The following is a 19681-nucleotide window of genomic DNA, read 5'->3' as shown; positions in this document are numbered from 1 at the left end:
GTTCGTCTTGCTCTGCTCAATTTGTTTTCTATCATCTAGTTATTTACAGTGTTACGTTACCAAGATTTATGCCACATGGCCTGGATTTGGTCATGTTGCAAAGATTATATGGACTCCAAAGTCCCTGCATGGTTGTAATGTTTTTCTCTTTGTGGTTTTGTTGACAGTTGCCAGGATCTTCCCACAACACAACACACACACGCATGCATTCATCACCGCCCATAAAGAATTAAGAGGTGACCACCAGCAACGGTGTCATGCAAGTTTCATCACATTTGCTTTCTTGTGTTTTCGTGCTTGTTTCCAAGCAACGGTTCTTTGTACCGCTGAACTCAGCACTGTTGTACAGAAGTGTTGTGGTTGGACTGCATGGCACTAACAAAACAAAAGAGCAAGATGACCCCACTCCTCCATTAATGCACTGTGATGATGTAATGGCCATTGAATTTGTTTTCGTAATATGTCTCTGTGTTGTTTATGACATGAGAATATGCAGGTGAGGGAGTTTTTACTCAAACTAAATTTCGTATCTTACACAGCATTCACCTTGTGTCAAAATTACCTTCATTACAATATACAACCCAAACCTTTTGCTGGCCTCCATTATCCATATTAAAATGTGAAGCCACCCAGGCACCCACTCACAATTTTTAATCAATAAAATATTGTGGAGATTGGCATTATTAAAGATGTACATTTGTTTAAAAGATATATAAAATGTAGAATTTTTTTTATTTTAGTTTAAGATTTGGTTTGCATTAATTTAAATACTTTCAAGACATGCTCAGGCCTCTTGGAAGTTTTTTAAGGGTCCCTGGTGGGCCCCGGTCCCTTGGTTGTGAAACACTGATCTATGGTAACATTCATAATTAATCCATGTGGGAAAATCATTTAAAACCCACACTGCACTGTAAAAAATACTTTTTTGTTTAATCAACTCGGATTTGCAAGTCATTTCAACTTACTATTATTTATCTTGACTGAGTTGTTATAACTACATGATGTGAGTTTTCTCAACTATATTTTATAAGTTGTGACAGCTCATCTCTGACATGACTTGTAAATCTTTGAAAAGTTGATTTAAAAAAAAAATTTAAGGCAGTAAAGTATTTTTTTTACAGTGTGGCTATAATAAAACTGGAATATCAAACAAATATATGTGACCCTGTCTGTAAAATCCAGGTTTAAGTCTTATAATGTAATTTTGAGATTAGCAGCATCAAAGTTTGATTTCAAGAATTAATTTCAATCTGACATGACCTTACTCAGCCAATATTAACCCTTAATCAGTGTTTGAGGTCCCAGGGGGGACACTTACCGAGCCCCTAAGGTGAGATTGGAGTAAAAAAATCTAATGTTTAGTTTCATATGCTCTCATGAAACCTTAAGTGCTCACGTGAAACTTTCGCGTGTGCACATGAAACTTTCGCTTTCACGTGCGCACGCGGTAGTTCAACGTGCGTGCATGATAGTTTCACGTGCGCATGCGAAACTAAACTTTATTCAATTTTCTCTCCATGTCCCCTTAGGGGCTCCGTACAGACTGGAATTTTCCTTCATTTTTTAAAAGTGTTACCTTCATCTCAGGAGCATGAAACTCAGAATTTTCCTAAATAATTTATTTAAACATGCACAAAAAACTGGGCTTGATTTGGTTGTTCTGAAGGTGTGTAAAAAAATACCGTTTAAGGTGTTTGGGGTCAAAATGACCCCACATTGAAAATAAAAAAAACTTTTTGAATGAATGGGAAAATGGAAAAAAGCCAATCCATAATACATCTGAAAATGTCTACATATAAACCAACGCCTGGTCCTGGAGCATAAATATAAAATGGAACTAACTTTCCATCTCATACACACATAAAATACAGATTTTTTATGTATTTTAAAATGTTTAAATATATATTCACAAAATATATATCATAAAGTTGTGAGAAGTTGAAGCATCAAGAAAAAGTGGTCATTGCACTTTCTTTCTTTAATTATAATTTCTAAAAATTTTCCACAAACCAGCAGATGTCAGTATTCTATCCCTAACACATAGATCAATGTCCAAAAATAATTTAGATTTCATTAAGATCGACATTTAAGTGATTTTTTCTTAAAAATCTTTTTTTCATGAGCCAATTTATGGCCTAGTTAAGTAATTGTACAGTAAATAGGTAAAAAACTTCCACAAGAACACAGCATAAATTTAGAGTTGAGAAGTAAATTAAAAAAGTTATATTAGTTTTCCATATAAAAAAAATGTATTTCCTCATGCAATCGCTCTTTAAAAGTTTGTGGTCTATTAGACCCCAAACACCAAAAACGTTATCCTTTTTGAACACTGATTAAGGGTTAAAGATATGATGGTTATATTTTTGCTGAATGTTCTTTGGATTATGTAGGATGATCTAATGTAAAAAAACAGTTGATCACAAAAAAAGACTTTTACTGAGTGGGTCACATATGTAATATTTTTTCCAAAATTTTACCCATTGGCAAAATGCCATGTTTTAATGTCTCCTACTGCTATGGTGGATTTAGGATGCGTGTGTGCTTGTATGTATACTTCTGGCTCCAAAATGCATAGGCCCGAGCATTCAGCGCGTATTCCAACTCAAAACGTGAGCGGAGAGCGGCAACGTGACTTCGTCCGGGACTTCCACGTGCCGCCAGGCAGTCCGTAGAAGAAGAGGGAGACAGAGAGCCACTGCTATTACTTGAGGCCGGAGACATCAGCTGGACACACGAAAATAAGAAATGAAGAATAAATAATGATGAGGTAGAGATGTTAGGGTAACTGTGTGCCTTCTGGTGAAGTGCATCTGACTTACTTCCACATTACACAAGCATTCCTCCAGTTTGGCCACCACCTCAGAAAACTCAGGTCTTTCCTGTTTAAAGTCAAAGTATATGTTTAGATCTTCCAGTATTGCCAAATTATATATATTTTCATACTGTTAGCATCTTTTATGTACAAGCAAATACGTTAACATGCACTTTGAATCAGGCACATTTTTAATAACCTTTCAGTCAAGGACCTGATGGATCAGCACTGAGAACATTGTAAGGTGGTTGTACAGTAAATGGAAAAGCTAGTTACACTGGTTTGTTGTACAGAGATATGGTAGTCTAGCAACTGGTTGCTTATAAACATGAAAAGAAACACAACTTAACTAAGAGCTCCAGTTAAAAAGGCATGTAATCAAACTCACTTTTAACAGTGATACAAATATTTGGCTCTTGTGGTGAATGTAAAGACATTTTTTAGGTTACATACTGTACAACTTAAACAAAAGCTAATACTATAAGGATTATTTCAGCTTTGGAGCACAGTATGAGTCAACACAACCGCTTATTTATTTCCTTCACACTTTATGAGTGTGAGGTTTTATGAAAATCTACTATTAAAGGGATAGTTCATCCAAAATTGAAAATTCTGTCATGTTGTTACAAACCTGTATAATTTCTTTGTTCTGCTGAACACAAAGGAAGATATTTCAAGAAATGCTTAAAAGCATATCGATCAGAGGCCCCATTCACTTCTATTGTATTATATTTTACTACTATGAAAGGCAATGGGGCCTCTGATCAGGCCTTTAATAGGCTTTGTATTGTTTAAACTTAAGCAACCACTTATATACAGTATATTATTACTTTTATTATTCACATTTAAACAAAATACAGTCCTTCCAGAAAAACACAGGTTTTTTGTAATTGTTGCGGGCACAAATCCTTGATCTTGCGGCACGCTTTCTTAAAAAATGCGATATATGCAGAATATTATGCAGAATATTTATGCAATTTTATGCGATGAAATTACAGGAACTTGCAAAAACTGTTTTTGGCTTTTGCAGCTTTTCAATGATGTTCACGTCACATAATCACGTCACTTCATAACGTTCCCATGGCAACAGGGGACATGGCTGCGCTTGTGTGAGGTAAATGCAAAATTTTTAAACTTTCTGCCAAGATATATGTGATTTTTGCTACGAAAAAGCGGAGATTAAGAAATCATGCAAGCCCCGCATATTTTGCGCACGGAAATCTGCAATTTATGCTGCGAAATTGCGGTGTATTTGAAAAAATGCGTCCCCCACATAAATATGCATACTTTGGCTGATTATGCGTTAAATTATGAGATTGCATAATCGTGTTCTTCTGGAGGGACTGAAAATAATTAAAACAATAAAAAAAATATCTGATGGTTATGCACACAGATGCCGTGAATGTACATTTTATTTTGTTCATTTTGTAGAAGTTTATATCCAAGATGGCTAACGTTGCATTCAAGGTATACTGATATACCCATGAACTATGCGCTGCTAATGTGTTAGCATTTAGCCTAGCCCCATTCATTCCTATTGCTCCAAATAAAAGTTTTATTTTGTGCCACCATATTTACTCATGTAACTACTCATGTAACAGTCTTTAAATAGGGAAAACATGGAAGTGTTTAGTGGCTTCTAAATTCATCCCTGTTTGGATGCAATGGAATTAATGGGGCTAGGCTAAATGCTAACACATTCACGAGGCGCTGTAAAAAGATTAAAAGTGCACGCATTGAAAAAATGATAGGTATGTATTAACTTGTCTAAGTTGAGGTAAGAATATTGAAAACCGGTGTCGTTTTCCTTTAAGTACTTAGTTTTCTTTTCTGAGAACTTTTAAGACTAAACAGGGGTCACTCACCTCTGGACACACATTCCAGCTCCTCATGAGCAGCGCTGAGATGGGTTTAGGGATTGAGTATCCAATCGGAGGCCGTACGTGATGATAGGCCATATCTGCGGCAGCGGCAGCTACAATCAATCAACACATACGCCTCATAAATTGATATATTTAGCATGTTGTAAAAGTCATTTAAATGGCAAAGAACATTGCTGGTTATTATTTTGCTTGATCATAAAAGTGCATATAAGGGTGCATTGCCTGGTTTGAGATGTGCGAAGGGAATCTCTCCAGTGAGCAGTTCCCATAGGCAGAGGGCATAGCTGAACATGTCTGCTTTCACCGTGTACCGGGTACACTGTGTAAACACTTCTGGAGCCATCCAGCGTAGATTCTGCATGGACGGCAGAGAGTAAAATGACAAACACAGATCGATGCGATATACTAAACACTTGCGAACCCCACCGGACATGGACACATCCTCTCTGGGGCCTTCTTTACGTACGTAGTGACGTACGATAGAGACAAAACCACAATGTGGGCAGAATTCAGGTTACTGAATGGATTATAGGTGGTTGTTAATACGATACCTTCGCAAGGAGTTCATTAACAAACCAAATTAACAGAGCACACAGGATTGATGGAGATGGCAAACGTACCCCGGGTTGTTTGGTCATGTTGTCCTCATCCATAGACAACAGGAAACGAGACTCTGCAGAAGAGTACAGATATGATGCACTTTAAATTCTATATGTTAACACAGTAGCTCATGTGTCTTTATAGCATTTACTTAATACCTGTCTTTACATGCTTTTATCCAGGGCATTTAAAGTATACATTTCATCAGTATGTGTGTTCCCTGGGATTCGAAGCCAGAATCTTAAAACTGCGAGCCCAATACTAATCTGCCCTAATTTTTATGTATATTATTAATACACTGCTAACATTACACAAGTCAAAGAAAAGTTATTGTGATACAGAAACATGAATTAAAGGGACACCCCACTTTAAAAAATATATATATACTCATTTTTCAGCTCCCCTAGAGTTAAACATTTGATTTTTACCATTTTAAAAGCCATTCAGGTGATCTCCTGGTCTGACGGTACCACTTTTAGGATAGCTTAGCACAATCCATTGAAACTGATTAGACCATTAGCATCGTGCTAAAAATAACCAAAGAGTTTTGATATTTTTTCCTATTTAAAACTTGACTCTTCTGTAGTTACATCGTGTACTAAGACTGACAGAAAATCAAAAGTTTCGATTTTCTAGGCAGATATGGCTAGGAACTATACTCTCATTCTGGTGTAATATTCAAGCACTTTGCTGCCGTAACATGGCTGCTGGATGAGTAATGATATTACACAGTGCCTGAAAATAGTCCCTTGCTATTGAAAGTTACCAAGAGGACTATTTCCAGGCGCTGTGTAATATCATTGCGCCTGCTGCAGCCATGTTACGCCAGCAAAGTCCTTGATTATGACGCCAGAATAAGAGTATAGTTCCTAGCCATTTCTGCCTAAAAAAATCGCAACGTTTAATTTTCTGTCGGTCTTAGTACACGATGTTACTACAGAAGAGTCAAGTTTTAAATAGGAAAAATACTGAAACTTTTTGGTTATTGTTTAGCGCAATGCTAATGGTCTAATCAGATTCAATGGATTATGCTAAGCTATGCTAAAAATGGTACCACCAGACCCGGAGATCAGCTGAATGGATTCAAAAATGGTAAAAATCAAATGTTTAACTCTAGGGAAGCTCGAAAATGAGCATATTTTCAAAAAAAGTGGAGTTTTCCTTTAACAATGATCAATGAATTTATAAGTTAAAGGTCCCCTGTGTAGATTTTTGCAGTATCTAGGGGTGAGATTGTGAATTGCAACCAACGGCTCAGTCCACAGTTTCGAAATGCATAGTGAAGCTACGGTAGCTGCCACACACACGTCATCGCCTGAGACAACGTAGTGAAAAAACACACTCTTATAGAGCAGTTTGTCCATTTAGGGCTACTGTAGAAATATTGCGGTGCAAAATGGCAACTTTCATGTAAGGAGACCCGCGGTGTATGAAGAAAAAAAAACGTTTCATTCTAAGGTAATAAAAACAATACAGTTCACTGTGTAAGGTCTTTATAGCCTACACCACTTTTGTATATTATATTGCATTTCTGTCAATAGATCCCTGTAAAACTACACAATGCACCTTTAACATTAAATCAGATTAAAAATGCTGTTATTGTAATGGTTGTGTTGCCATTTTTATGTGACTGAAGACCTGGATTTGGTGTCTGTAGTTCATTTGGTAGAAAACTGGGTTAAACACATGCAGCTTTAATGCAATGTAAGTCACTTTGGATAAAATCGCCTGTTAAATGCATAAATGTAAATGTTCAAGTTTACGCAAAATATTACTTATTACTTTGGCTTTCTTACCTCCAAAATCAGCAACCACAGCGTGTCCATCCTCATAGAGCAGAATATTATGACTGTAAAGACATCACTGAATGAAGGGAGGTTAAAAACAGAGCTGACAATAATATATTTCACCTCAACTTATTAGGACTGAAACTATACTGATGATTATAATGTAATAGGATGATTTTAACAGATGACTTATTGAACGGATGATGATGATGTAGGTGATGATTAACCTGTTGAGGTCTCTGTGGATGATTGGTTGGGTCAGATTGTGTAGATACTCCATTCCCTTGGCCACATCGATGGCAATGATGAGCTTGGACTGCAGATCGATGATCCTGGATGTTAAGACATCATTAAGCGATAAACTACTCCCCCATTGATCAATGCACACATCCGTCATTCCAATTTAAACAGATCAATGAAATAGGTCACCTTAAAGCCCAGAATATGAAAGGCTTAGTGAGATTGATGTAAGTCTTAAACAGTCACAATGTCACATTGCAGGTGACCAGAGAACTAATGTGGTTTTTGAAAAGTAAAAGGTGGTGTGTCAATGTTAGATTTAGGCTGAGTAAGTCCCAAAGCTATCATTTTAACCGGTTCCTGGTTTGAAATCTGATTGGTCAATAGAAATGTTGTTCCAGGACTATAATGAGGTTATGAACGGACCATAATACACACACAAAGTGGTCAAGGTCTCACCTCTTCTGCTCATGGAGCAGTGAGAACAGGGATCCTCCGGACACGTATTGCGTTACTATGGCAAACTGGCTTGGGTCGTCCAGACACGCCCCTACAAACTGGATCACACAGGGGTGGTTGAGACGACACAGGATGGAGACCTCGCGACAGAACATATCCGTGTCCGACTTTGAGCAGTACGTGTTTGGACGATAACTGTAAAGAAATGCAAGTCATGCAACTTTTTCGTGATGATGTGGAAAATCTGTAAAACTAAATCTAAATAAAGCTAAATCTCCTACCGTTTAATTGCAACTACTTTATTGCGACATCTTCCTTTGTACACTTTTCCAAAGGAGCCTGTGGTTGAAGAAAAACAGTGTTTTAGTGGATAAGGTGTATGGGGTTCAACTAGGAATAGGAAGACTTGTAGGCATACATCTTATTTTTATTAAATTGACAAACCTGAACCAATAATCTCATTAAACTCTAGCTCAGAGAGTTGGAGGTGGAAATTTGATGGCAGGCTCGCCCGCAGCAAAATCACATCTGCCTTCTCTGAGGAAAAAGAAGATCAACAGGGCATTGTTTGTTTTATATCTTTACATCTTATGAAACTATAACCATCTTTCATTCAGCTTATGTTAACATTTGCTCACTAGTCGTGAGAGATTGATGGTGTTATTTGTAATGCCTGTGGCAGATATAAAACTAAAGGCTTAAACTGAAGCAATTAAACTGTGGGAGGATGTTTGGAGACAGTTTCTGACTCATTGACTCTCTGAGGATTTGAGCGATTGTGGGAAGCTGTATTTTAGGACATAAAAGAGTATCATAGCAACAGTCATTCTGTAAATCAACTCTTAAGTGTTTGTGTTACCTTTGGCCATGCTTTTAATTTTTCCCAGAGGAGAGGGAACGGAAACGTAAGATCCATCTAGAAAAGACAACAATTCAATAATTCAAAAATAACTTTTTTGAATACTTCAAATTCACAATAGCAACATAATTATCCCTATATAGCTCGTTTACAGTAATGCTGATCTGTGCTAGAGCAAATGTAGAGATTGTCTCATACCCCCTCCTGGCTGGGAATATTCATTACAGGGTGAGTCGTCCTGTGGTCTCTTGTAGTGTTTGAGCAGAGTAACAATGGCATCATGTCCTGGAAAAAGCACACACAAGTGGATAAGACAGACAGACAGACAGACAGACAGACAGAAAACCAGACAATAAGACAGATATAAAGAAATAAAGAAAGACAGAAAGAAAGAAAAAAAGAAAGAAAAAAAGAAAAAAGAAAAAAAGAAAGAAAGAAAGGAAGGAAGGAAGGAAGGAAGGAAGGAAGAAAGAAAGACAGAAAGAAAGGAAGGAAGGAAGAAAGAAAGAAAGAAGGAAAGAAAGACAAAGAGGAATATAGACAGACGGACAGATAATTAGACCAAAAGACAGATAGAAAAAAGACAGACAGGTAGGAAAAAGAAAGAAAACAGAAAGACAGACAGAAAACCAGACAAAAAACAGATAGAGAAAGAAAGAACGAAAACAGAAAGAAAGACTGACAGAAAAAAGAAAGACAGACCGACAGAAAACCAGACAAAAAGACAGATATAAAGAAATAAAGAAAGACAGAAAGAAAGAAAAAAAGAAAGAAAAAAAGAAAAAAGAAAAAAAGAAAGAAAGAAAGGAAAAGGAAGGAAGTAAAGAAGGAAGGAAGGAAGAAAGAAAGACAGAAAGAAAGGAAGGAAGAAAGAAAGAAAGAAGGAAAGAAAGACAAAGAGGAATATAGACAGACGGACAGATAATTAGACCAAAAGACAGATAGAAAAAAGACAGACAGGTAGGAAAAAGAAAGAAAACAGAAAGACAGACAGAAAACCAGACAAAAAACAGATAGAGAAAGAAAGAACGAAAACAGAAAGAAAGACTGACAGAAAAAAGAAAGACAGACCGACAGAAAACCAGACAAAAAGACAGATAGAGAAAGAAAGAAAGAGAGAGAGAGAGACAAACAGACAGTTAGATAAGATAGAGAAAAGAAAGAAAGTAACAAAGAAAGAAAGAAAAAAGGAAAGGAAGGAAGAAAGAAAGAAAGAAAGAAAGAAAGAAAGAAAGAAAGAAAGAAAGAAAGAAAGAAAGAAAGAAAGAAAGAAAGAAAGACAAAGAGGAATACAGACAGACGGACAGATAAACAGACCAAAAGACAGATAGAAAAAAGACAGACAGGTAGGAAAAAGAAAGAAAACAGAAAGACAGACAGAAAACCCAACAAAACAGATAGAGAAAGAAAGAAAGAAAGAAAGAAAACAGAAAGAAAGACTGACAGAAAAAAGAAAGACAGACCGAAAGAAAACCAGACAAAAAGACAGATAGAGAAAGAAAGAAAGAAAGAGAGACAAACAGACAGTTAGATAAGATAGAGAAAAGAAAGAAAGAAAGAAAGAAAGAAAGAAAGAAAGAAAGAAAGAAAGAAAGAAAGAAAGAAAGAAAAAAGGAAAGGAAGGAAGGAAGAAGAAAGAAAGAAGAAAGAGAAAGAAAGAAAGAAAGAAAGAAAGAAAGAAAGAAAGAAAGAAAGAAAGAAAGAAAGAAAGAAAGAAAGAAAGAGAAACAGACAGTTAGATAAGATGGAGAAAAGAAAGAAAGAAAGAAAGAAAGAAAGGAATATAGACAGACGGACAGATAAACAGACGAAAAGACTGATTGAAAAAAGACAGATAGGTAGGGAAAAGAAAGGAAAAAGAAAGACGGAAAGAAAAATGAAAGACAGGAATACAGACAAATAGACAGACAGACAGAAAAACAGACAAAATTACATAAAAAGAAAAAAGGAAAGACAGACAAATAAAGAAAGAAAAAAAGGAAAAAATAAAAAGAGACAGACAGACAGATAGATAGATAAGATAAAGAAAAGAAAGAATAAAGAAAGACAGATAAAAAGATTAATACTGTAGACTGACAGACAAACAAACAAACAAACAGACAGACAGACAGACAGACAAAGAAAGAAAGAAATTAGGAAGTTAAGAAAGAAAGAAAAACAGAAATAAATTGACAGGCAAACAAACAAACAAACAAACAAACAAACAGACAGACAAAGACAGATAAAGAAGGAAGGAAAGAAAGAAAGAAAACAGACAGACAGACGGATAGAGAAAAGAAAGACAGATAAAGAGACTGACAGACAGACAACTAACGAACAAACAAACAATTAGATATACAAACAGACAGAGGAAGACAGACAAAAAAGAAAAAAGAAAGTAAGAAACACAGATAAGAGATTGATAGACTGACTGACACACAGAAAAAGAAAGAAAAAAGAAAGAAAGAACACATCAAACCTTTCTCATAGGCCCACATTAAACACGTCTGTTCATCCTTCTCCCCACTGGAACGGCTTGGATCACAAGCCACTAGGTTCATATCTGCTCCATTGTCCAAGAGAAACTGGACCAGTCGGATGTGTCCGTGGAAACACGCACTATGTAGACCTGACATTTCAAAGGTCACAAGGTCAACCAGACTCAATACTGTACAGTACGTATCAACCTCTGTTAAACTAAATATTGATTCTTGTTACAAATGATTAAAGAATCAGCATTGCTGAATTTACAGCAGGTAGGAGTGTGCAGTAAATGAGATGAATGCTGTCATGTTACTCTACCTGTGTGTCCATCTCGACCCTGATGGTTGATGCTTAAGGCATTCTGACTGAGGAGATACTTGACCATTTCTAGGTTCCTACCATAGGTGCAGGCACTAGAAAAGACATTTGGGCATTCAAATCAATCCAGATATAGGACCATATGGTATTATAGAGGTGTAATATAAGATCTTTAAAAAAAAAAAACGCCTGCTGCAGCACAACAACTTCTGTTGAAAGCTCACCTATGAAAAGCTGTCTCACTGAAGATGTTCTCCTTAGACAGACTGTCTGTGCCAGACAACTGAATAATCTCTTTAACCACTTCAAACTTTCCATTGTAGCAGGCTCTGATGAAAAATATACAGTAAGACTTTTAGGCAAAAGTATCTAAAAATTAAAGGGACACTCTTTTTTGAAAATATGCTCATTTTCCAGCTCCCCTGGAATTAAACATTTGATTTGTACCTTTTTGGAATCCACTCAGCCGATCTCCGGGTCTGGCGCTACCACTTTTAGCATAGCTTAGCATAATCCATTGAATCCGATTAGACCATTAGCATCGCACTAAACAATAACCAAAGAGTTACGATATTTTTTCCTATTTAAAACTTGACTCTCCTGTAGTTACATCGTAACGCAATGAAAATAGTCCCCTTGGTAACCTTTAATAGCAGGGGACTATTTTCGGGCAGTGCGCAATATCATTGCGCCTCCTGCAGCCATGCCACATCAGCAAAGTCCCTGATCACCACGCCAGAATGAGAGTATAGTTCCCAGCCATATCTGCACAGAAAATCACAACTTTTAATTATTGCGTCGGCCTAAGTACACGATGTAATTATAGAAGAGTCAAGTTTTAAATAGGAAAAATATCGAAACTTGTTTTTTTTTTTGCGCGATGCTAATCGTCTAATCAGATTCAATGGATTATGCTAAGCTATGCTAAAAGTGATAGATGGATTAGATTCCAAAACGGTAAAAATCAAATATTTAACTCTTTTTTTTTTTTTAAAGTGAAGTGTCCCTTTAACATTTTTACTTAACCCTATTTTTATGTCAACCCTATTGTCTTTTGTTAATGGAACCTCAATAACATATTTAACCGATGTTCATATAGCTGTTTTACATCCAATGAAAATGAATGTGGAACAGAAACATCAGTTATTCACTGTGTTGAAGACCAGTTTGGATATTCTGTAAATTAATTGTTTATGAGAGACAAACCTATATGACTTGTGTATAAGTTATATAGCTTTCGATCAATATGAGCGTGAAAAATGACTGAATTCAAAAACGTGAACTTATTTCTTTAATTTGTCTGGTTTGTTGAGTTTAACTGCCACCTTGTGTTGTGCATGAAACACTTCGTAGGTAAACTCACAGGTGGAGGGGTGTATCACCGTAGATGTTGACACAGTGCGGCTGTACATCAAAATTGCCCTGCAGCAGGAAACGGACGATCTCTTCGTGTCCAAATCGAGCACAGAAATGAAGGGGAACGTGGTCCTCATTGTCTTGAGCATTGACTATAGGAATCAATTATTTATTTAACATAATTGTCATGACTGTTTATGAATGCATTTTAAAATAAAATCATTAGACCATAATTAAGTAGCTATATGTGAGCAATAAATTCTATTTATAAGATTAGGAGCATCAAAGTTTCAAACATGCTCAGTCAATACTAAAAATATCAAGGTTATATTTTCACAGAACACTCTTTACATTATGTAGGATGTTTTTATGTAGCTGGGTTTTCACAGACTGGGTCACATATAGTAAAAAACTGTAGACATTTGATTCACTGGCAGCACTCACCATCAGTTTTGCTCCCGTCGTCCATCAGCAAGTTCACAATTCCTAAAAAGCCCTTAGCAGCAGCCAAGTGAAGCGGCCGATCGCCCACCTCTCCACTCACATTCACATCAGCCCCAAACTTCATCAGCAGCTTGCACACCTGTGCCACAGTTAAAGCACATTATGATTAAACCAATACATAGATCAGAGATCTTTATTATACAAAGCAAACGCTGACCTGCTCATGACCGAAGTAAGCTGCAATATGTAGAGGGGTAAAGAACACTGCGTCTTGGACATTGACGTAGGCCCCGTGTTGCAAGAGAATATCAACAGCCTTAAGGGAAAAGCAGACAAAATCCAACATAAGTAAAACATACAATTACTATAAGTCTTGTTAAAGCACTCAGGATTTCTGAATGGTTTGTTTTTGCAGATCCACCTCAAGATGAGCAGCCACAGTTGCTATATGCAAGGCAGTGAGGGCTCCATACCCCACCTGCTGGATATCTGCACCACCATGCAATAGCGCAGTGACCACTTCTGCATTATCCTACATGACAGAAAAACACAACAGAAATGTGCGTCTGATGGAGAGGCCAGGTATTTCTCAAGTTCAGAAACTTTTTCAATATTTTACCATGTTCTTACCTCAACTTAGATTAATTAATACATACCTATCTTTTTTCAATGTGTGCACTTTTAATCTTTGTACAGCGCTGCTTGAATGTGTTAGCATTTAGCCTGGCACCATTCATTCCTATGGCTCCAAACAAAAGTTTTATTTTGTGCCACCATACACTGAAAAAAATTATTCATTCAATTTACTCAATTTTTTAAGGTAAGTGGTCGCAATCAATTTATTTAAGCTACATTTAAACAAAAGTTTTTTGTTTTGTTTTGTAATTCTCATTTTTTGTTTCAATGTCGCTTAAACAAATTGACCGCGACCACCCACCCCAAAAAAATTGAGCAAATTGAATGAATCATTTTTTTCAGTGTACTTACTCGTGTAACTACTCATGTAACAGTCTTTAAATAGGGAAAACATGGGAGTGATTGGTGGCTTCTAAATTCATCCCTGCCTGGAGCCATAGAAATGAATGGGGCCAGGCCAAACGCCAACACACCCACAAGGCGCCGCACAAAGATTAAAAGTGCCCGCATTGAAAAAAGATAGATATGTATTAATTTGTCTAAGTTTAGGTAAAAACATTGAAAATGGTGGTGTTTGTCCTTTAAAGTTTTGTTATGCGTCTTTGACATCACTATTTTTTCAATTGTCACATTGTCTTTTGTCATGTTTAACATTCCCATCACAAAGTATTTGAGATTTTTTCTTAAATAAAGCTTTCACTGGCCTTGTATGCAGCCAGATGCAATGCAGTGAATCCATTTCTGGTGAGTCTGGATGGACGCAGACCTTTCAACATAAGGGTCCTAATGTGAGCTTTATTCCCTGGTACCAGAAACATAACGGTTATAAGAGTACAATGACAAAGTTGGGTGTGAATGGCAGTTCAACAGACACATATATCTAAAAAATGTATTTAAAAAAGTTGGCACAGTGTTAAAAGCTACATTTTTAAGAGAGGCAACAAACAGAAACCTCCCACCCCAACATTGATCAGCACACATTTGTAAAGTACTTTTATTAATATGATTCATTTATAATTCAATGTTACATTTTTGTGACTGCATTTTACTAAGACCCCGAAATGAACATTGTGCCAACAAACCCCAAACTTCCAAATATTCGTAATAAAGCCAGAACTGCACTGAGGTCAAAATAAATCACAGCAGAATATTTAAAGATTTTAACATGTTTGTCTCTACCTCCACACATACAGCAGAGATGCAGTAGGGACAGACCACCTTCTGTGCGGTAATTCAGATTCACTTTACTAAACGCCTCCTCTGAGCTGTAGCATTTAAAAAACACAAAGATATTTCGATGCTTAGATTATTGAATCAACCTCACATTCACCCTATATGATCAAATCACTGCGTCCCAGTCGGCTTATAAATGTACATTTTTGTTATGGAAAAGCATATTCCTTTTAAGACTAGGACAAAAAGTACTAGGACATACTAACGCGTAATGGAAATGAGTGTTGATGCGTAGATACATATTGTGATTATTTACAATTACACATGACAAAGTACAACTTGCATTTCAACCTCTTCCAATAATTATTTCTGATGTTATAGTAATGTTTACTATGGGGCGGTTTCCCGGACAGGGTATATCCTAGACCCAGACTAAAATGCATGTTTGAGCTGTCTTAATTTGAAAACACTTTTGACATATCTTATATCAGTGCCATTGTTTTGTCTCAAGATGCAAACAGTATTGTTTTTTGTAAGGTTTGTTTGTAAAAACTACTTAAATGTCCTAAAATAACTAGGCCTAGTCCTGGATTCATCTAAACCCTGTCTGGGAAACCGCCGCTATTTCATATAATTTATTAATTCAGTGAAACATCTCTTATTTGGTTTCTTAATAGAGTGCCGCAGGGATGTACGTATTTTAGTAGGCCACCCATACGGCAAAAAAATAAATGTCTCTGGCCAAAAATATATTTGAAATATATGCTTAATACATTTTGTAGAATGTAATGCTCAATTGAATATATTTTTAAATTTGGAAATATATTTAGTTTTAACCTTCATCAACATATTTTTAAACTAAGGGCAAGCAATTACAGTTCTAATTTTACATCCCATATGGCAAAATGTATTTTTGCCTAAATATAATTTAAATATATGCTAAATACAAGTTAATTTGATAAAGTTTATTTTTGAAGTTGGAAATATTTAATTTTAACATTTTTAAAACCTTTTTAAAACGTAACATAAACAAAGCTTTTCTTCCAGTGCGACGTGAATATATTTCCTTAGATTGAAAAATATAGAGGACTTAAAATATTTTTAATGCTTGAAAATGTATTTACTTTTAAAATATATTTCACAATATACAAAAAATATACAGGTGAAAATATATTTTTGTAAACATATTCAAAAATATATTTCAGCAAACATATTTTTGGCCATTTTTTGTATTTTTTAAAAATATATTTTAAACTATTTTTTTTGCTGTATGGTCAACCCGGAAGTTAGCGGGACACTGGTTCTCTCGCAAAAAAGACCATTAATTTTTCCCAAAGACTTTTGGATTATTCCAAAAAATAAGCTCTGTGTATAACAAAAGTTAAAGACACGTTTGTCCAACAAGATAATGTTCATGAATGAATACAAATTTTAGAAATATAAAAAGCTGAATTTTGACTTAAAAATTCATAAAATTTGTGTCTATCTACCTTGTTGGAAAAAATGTGTAAGTGTCACAAACTTTTGTTAAACACATAGCTTATTTTTTGCAATAATCCAAAAGTCTATGGGATAAATGAATGTGCTTTTATGTGAGGGAACCAGCGTCCCACTAACTTGCGGGTTAACCTATAAAAATACATCATCCCTGCGGCACTCTGGCTGCATCCAAAAGCTTAGGCAGCTTACTTGTTGCCTCGAGGCAAAGACTTCGGCAGCATGAAGGCAGCTCTGGGAAACACATTTAGACAGACTTCATAGGCAGCGTAATGGAATTCTGTTTGAAATATAAACCGAGAGCGCCTTTGTGATGACTAATCCCAATAACCATTTTATTTGTTCGAACTCGACCAGGCTCGACCAATCACAATTCAAGTGTACAGAATTGTGGGACGAGATGGTTAAGATATCTCTGTAGACAGGAAGTAAACCAAACATTGGATTCGAACGTGCCTTGATGCCTTCCTGTCTTGGAATTCTGCCTCCAAAGGCAGCATTTTAGAGCTTTTGGATGCAGCCTTTTATCATTGCAGTGTCACTAAACTCCTTTCACAATGCATTGTGGGAAATATCAGTCATTAGAGTGTGCAGAACACATTGGTATTTTGGCTAGATGGGATGCAGCTGCTGTATCCCTTCTAGTCACAACTGGGTATTTTCAGGATACTATGATTTGGACGTCATAGTAATTCTAATTTTGCATGCTACAGGACAGACAGTATGCAAATTGGGATAAAGGGACAGTTTTTATCATGACTGTCTGAACTTTGATCCTCAGACCAAGTTTATATACTAAATTATAATTATAAAGGAACCCAAGCTGAAAGTTTCAATCTGTCTTACCTGAAAGCGTACTTGAGATCTTTAAACTCCTCCTCTTTCAGCCTCAAATCCTCCTCCAGTCGCTCAATTATAACAGCATATGACTCACTTACCTTCTTTTTCCATTCATCTACAGTACACCAAATAAACATTCATTCATGAGTCATGACCACAACACTAAACATCTAACACACACACTGTGAGACCAAATATGACATGCAGTGCTGAACAAGCATCATCCACCATCATTAAAAATCTCAGCAAGGATTGAAAAAGACTAAAATAACTTTTTACATTAAATTACTTATCAACATAGACATGACTATTATTAACAGAAGAAATCAAAGAAGCTAATTTTTACCTGTACATGTCTGAGTTGGTCTTGATTTATAATTCCCCATCGAACGGGTTGACCTGAACTTTTGTATTCGGTTAGTATGAGGGAAAGCGTCATGCAGCTGTAACACAACTCTGCGACACAATCGGGAAGATATAAAGGATCAAGACTCTCTTCTAAAAATACATCTGCCTGCGTTTGGAATGTGTGACAACAACAATGACAGCTGACCTATCTGTACCCACTATACAGTAAAGAAGCATCTGGTTTCTCTATTCAGACAACAGGCAGACGAAAGTCATCCATGTTTGCTTTTCTTTGCCTGACTGTGACCTTGGAATTGACAAAAATAGATGATAGTGTTTGGCGAAGGAAATACATTTCAGATACCTACATTCACATTATGACCAAATAAAGTCTCGCTCATGTTTAAAATGTTATTTATTATTACATTCACATAGATTAGGTATACATTTTATTAAAGACCATTGTGAATTGACATTTTATTGGATAACAATTAAAAACTGTTAATAGAATAGAACTCTATTGGGGGATTCTCGCGAAATTAGACTTATGAGGTGTCATAAAACATTTATCAAAATAAGAAGCATACAGTTATAAACATCTTTTCATGTACTATTTTGCACATGATTTCAAATGACAACATACAAACCAATTTTGTTGTTTTTCCACATTTAAGGGAAATTTTTCATTACCGCAACGTGTGCATGACTGGATGTGGGTTCTTTGACATGGAAAAATTTATAATTAAAAAATAATATAAACATTTACAGTAAAGAAACATGTGGTATTTGATGATCATTGGTAAATGTAGAGACAATTATAAGGAATATAAATGTGTCCAAGACCAATTTTCTCATCCTCCGCAACAATTTTCAATTATTGTTTAAGCCCTCAAGGAACTAACATTTTCAAAACAAAATTGTTGGAAGAGACATAATTGACTGACTCAAGATGGCTACCAGGTAAGCAGTTCTTATATTTTCTCTCCAGATAAAAGTAGAATTTTTGTTTGTCATACCTGAGTGATTCTCACGAAACCATTGAAACACCACGGCACTAATGATTTTAGCTTTAAAATGTGTAATATAGTAACATTAAAAAGCATCAGAATTAACACAATGTGTGATTTCAACATAAGAATTTATAATTGTAAATTTTATCTCATTTTTTGCTGAAATTCTCATTACCGCAATGTGTCCGGCTGTGTTTGAACATGCGTTATGTTGTAATTTAATCAAATTAACACAAAAATATTAAGAAAAAAAATAAATGGATGTTTTGCTAGACTACTTTAGATGACAGAAAAAATATTTACTGAATATTCATGTATAATAATAATGAAGAAAAATTAGGAAAATGATGTGTCCATGCCTGATGTTCTCAACAGTTTAAGCACACATACAGAATTTTAATAAAGTTTGATTTTGAGTGACCAAGCACATGGACCAGTTACTTCAAGATGGCTACCAGGTAAGATCATTTTTTTACAGTTAATTTGAAATATTGTCTTTGTCAGAATGCTTACACGACATTTTGATTATCATTACCGCAACAGAGTCTTATTAAATGTTAATTTAATTAATAGAAGCATAATACTTTGAATACTTTTTAAATGCATGTGCAGAATCTCCAAATTATGTTCTTTCAGGTTTGTCATGTCATTTTGCAAATATGTCAGTGTTGATGCTTTCTGACTGTTGCGGTAATGAGATTTTTTAGGACTAATTTTTTAAATTATGTTACAAAAAGTGTTAAATGATAAGTAAAAGTTTTTAAATTAATGTTCCCATTTACTCCAGACTTTGTTTTTCAATGTCTGGTGGGAAAAAAAGTAAATTTAAGCATTTTTTACATTTTCATGCTTGACATTTTTAAAACCAAGTTTCCGTGAGAATCACCCCCCTAGACAACTTTTTAGTTCTCATTACTGAAACATGAGTTTGTAAATGAATATATTTATTGTAATAT

General features: G+C 35.6%; 2 protein-coding genes across 2 annotated transcripts in view; one reads left to right on the top strand and one right to left on the bottom strand.

The window, feature by feature from the left end:
• LOC141363876 (uncharacterized) overlaps window positions 1-1041 on the top strand; it is a 10677-nt gene extending 9636 nt beyond the window's left edge. Inside the window, exon 3 of the mRNA XM_073867392.1 lies at window positions 168-1041. The gene's annotated coding sequence lies outside the window, so the exon portion shown is untranslated. The remainder of the gene's footprint in view (window positions 1-167) is intronic.
• Window positions 1-19681, bottom strand: part of tnni3k (TNNI3 interacting kinase) — a 22617-nt gene extending 2936 nt beyond the window's left edge. Inside the window, exons 1-24 of the mRNA XM_073867989.1 lie at window positions 17921-19681; window positions 17714-17823; window positions 17374-17482; window positions 15037-15122; window positions 14562-14659; window positions 13643-13753; window positions 13439-13537; window positions 13222-13360; window positions 12785-12929; window positions 11646-11750; window positions 11422-11516; window positions 11099-11248; window positions 8839-8925; window positions 8641-8697; window positions 8226-8318; window positions 8063-8120; window positions 7782-7976; window positions 7310-7414; window positions 7092-7144; window positions 5316-5368; window positions 4918-5050; window positions 4678-4787; window positions 2820-2879; window positions 2555-2724 (exon numbers count right to left, since the gene is read on the bottom strand). Coding sequence (XP_073724090.1) covers window positions 2555-2724; window positions 2820-2879; window positions 4678-4787; window positions 4918-5050; window positions 5316-5368; window positions 7092-7144; window positions 7310-7414; window positions 7782-7976; window positions 8063-8120; window positions 8226-8318; window positions 8641-8697; window positions 8839-8925; window positions 11099-11248; window positions 11422-11516; window positions 11646-11750; window positions 12785-12929; window positions 13222-13360; window positions 13439-13537; window positions 13643-13753; window positions 14562-14659; window positions 15037-15122; window positions 17374-17482; window positions 17714-17823; window positions 17921-17952 — 2453 coding nt within the window. The 5' untranslated portion in view covers window positions 17953-19681. The remainder of the gene's footprint in view (window positions 1-2554; window positions 2725-2819; window positions 2880-4677; window positions 4788-4917; window positions 5051-5315; window positions 5369-7091; window positions 7145-7309; window positions 7415-7781; window positions 7977-8062; window positions 8121-8225; window positions 8319-8640; window positions 8698-8838; window positions 8926-11098; window positions 11249-11421; window positions 11517-11645; window positions 11751-12784; window positions 12930-13221; window positions 13361-13438; window positions 13538-13642; window positions 13754-14561; window positions 14660-15036; window positions 15123-17373; window positions 17483-17713; window positions 17824-17920) is intronic.

This window comes from Misgurnus anguillicaudatus, chromosome 5 (genome assembly GCF_027580225.2).
Source record: "Misgurnus anguillicaudatus chromosome 5, ASM2758022v2, whole genome shotgun sequence".
Taxonomy (NCBI): domain Eukaryota; kingdom Metazoa; phylum Chordata; class Actinopteri; order Cypriniformes; family Cobitidae; genus Misgurnus; species Misgurnus anguillicaudatus.
The sequence above is the reverse complement of the archived record's forward strand: the minus strand, read 5'-3'. Positions and strand labels throughout refer to the sequence as shown.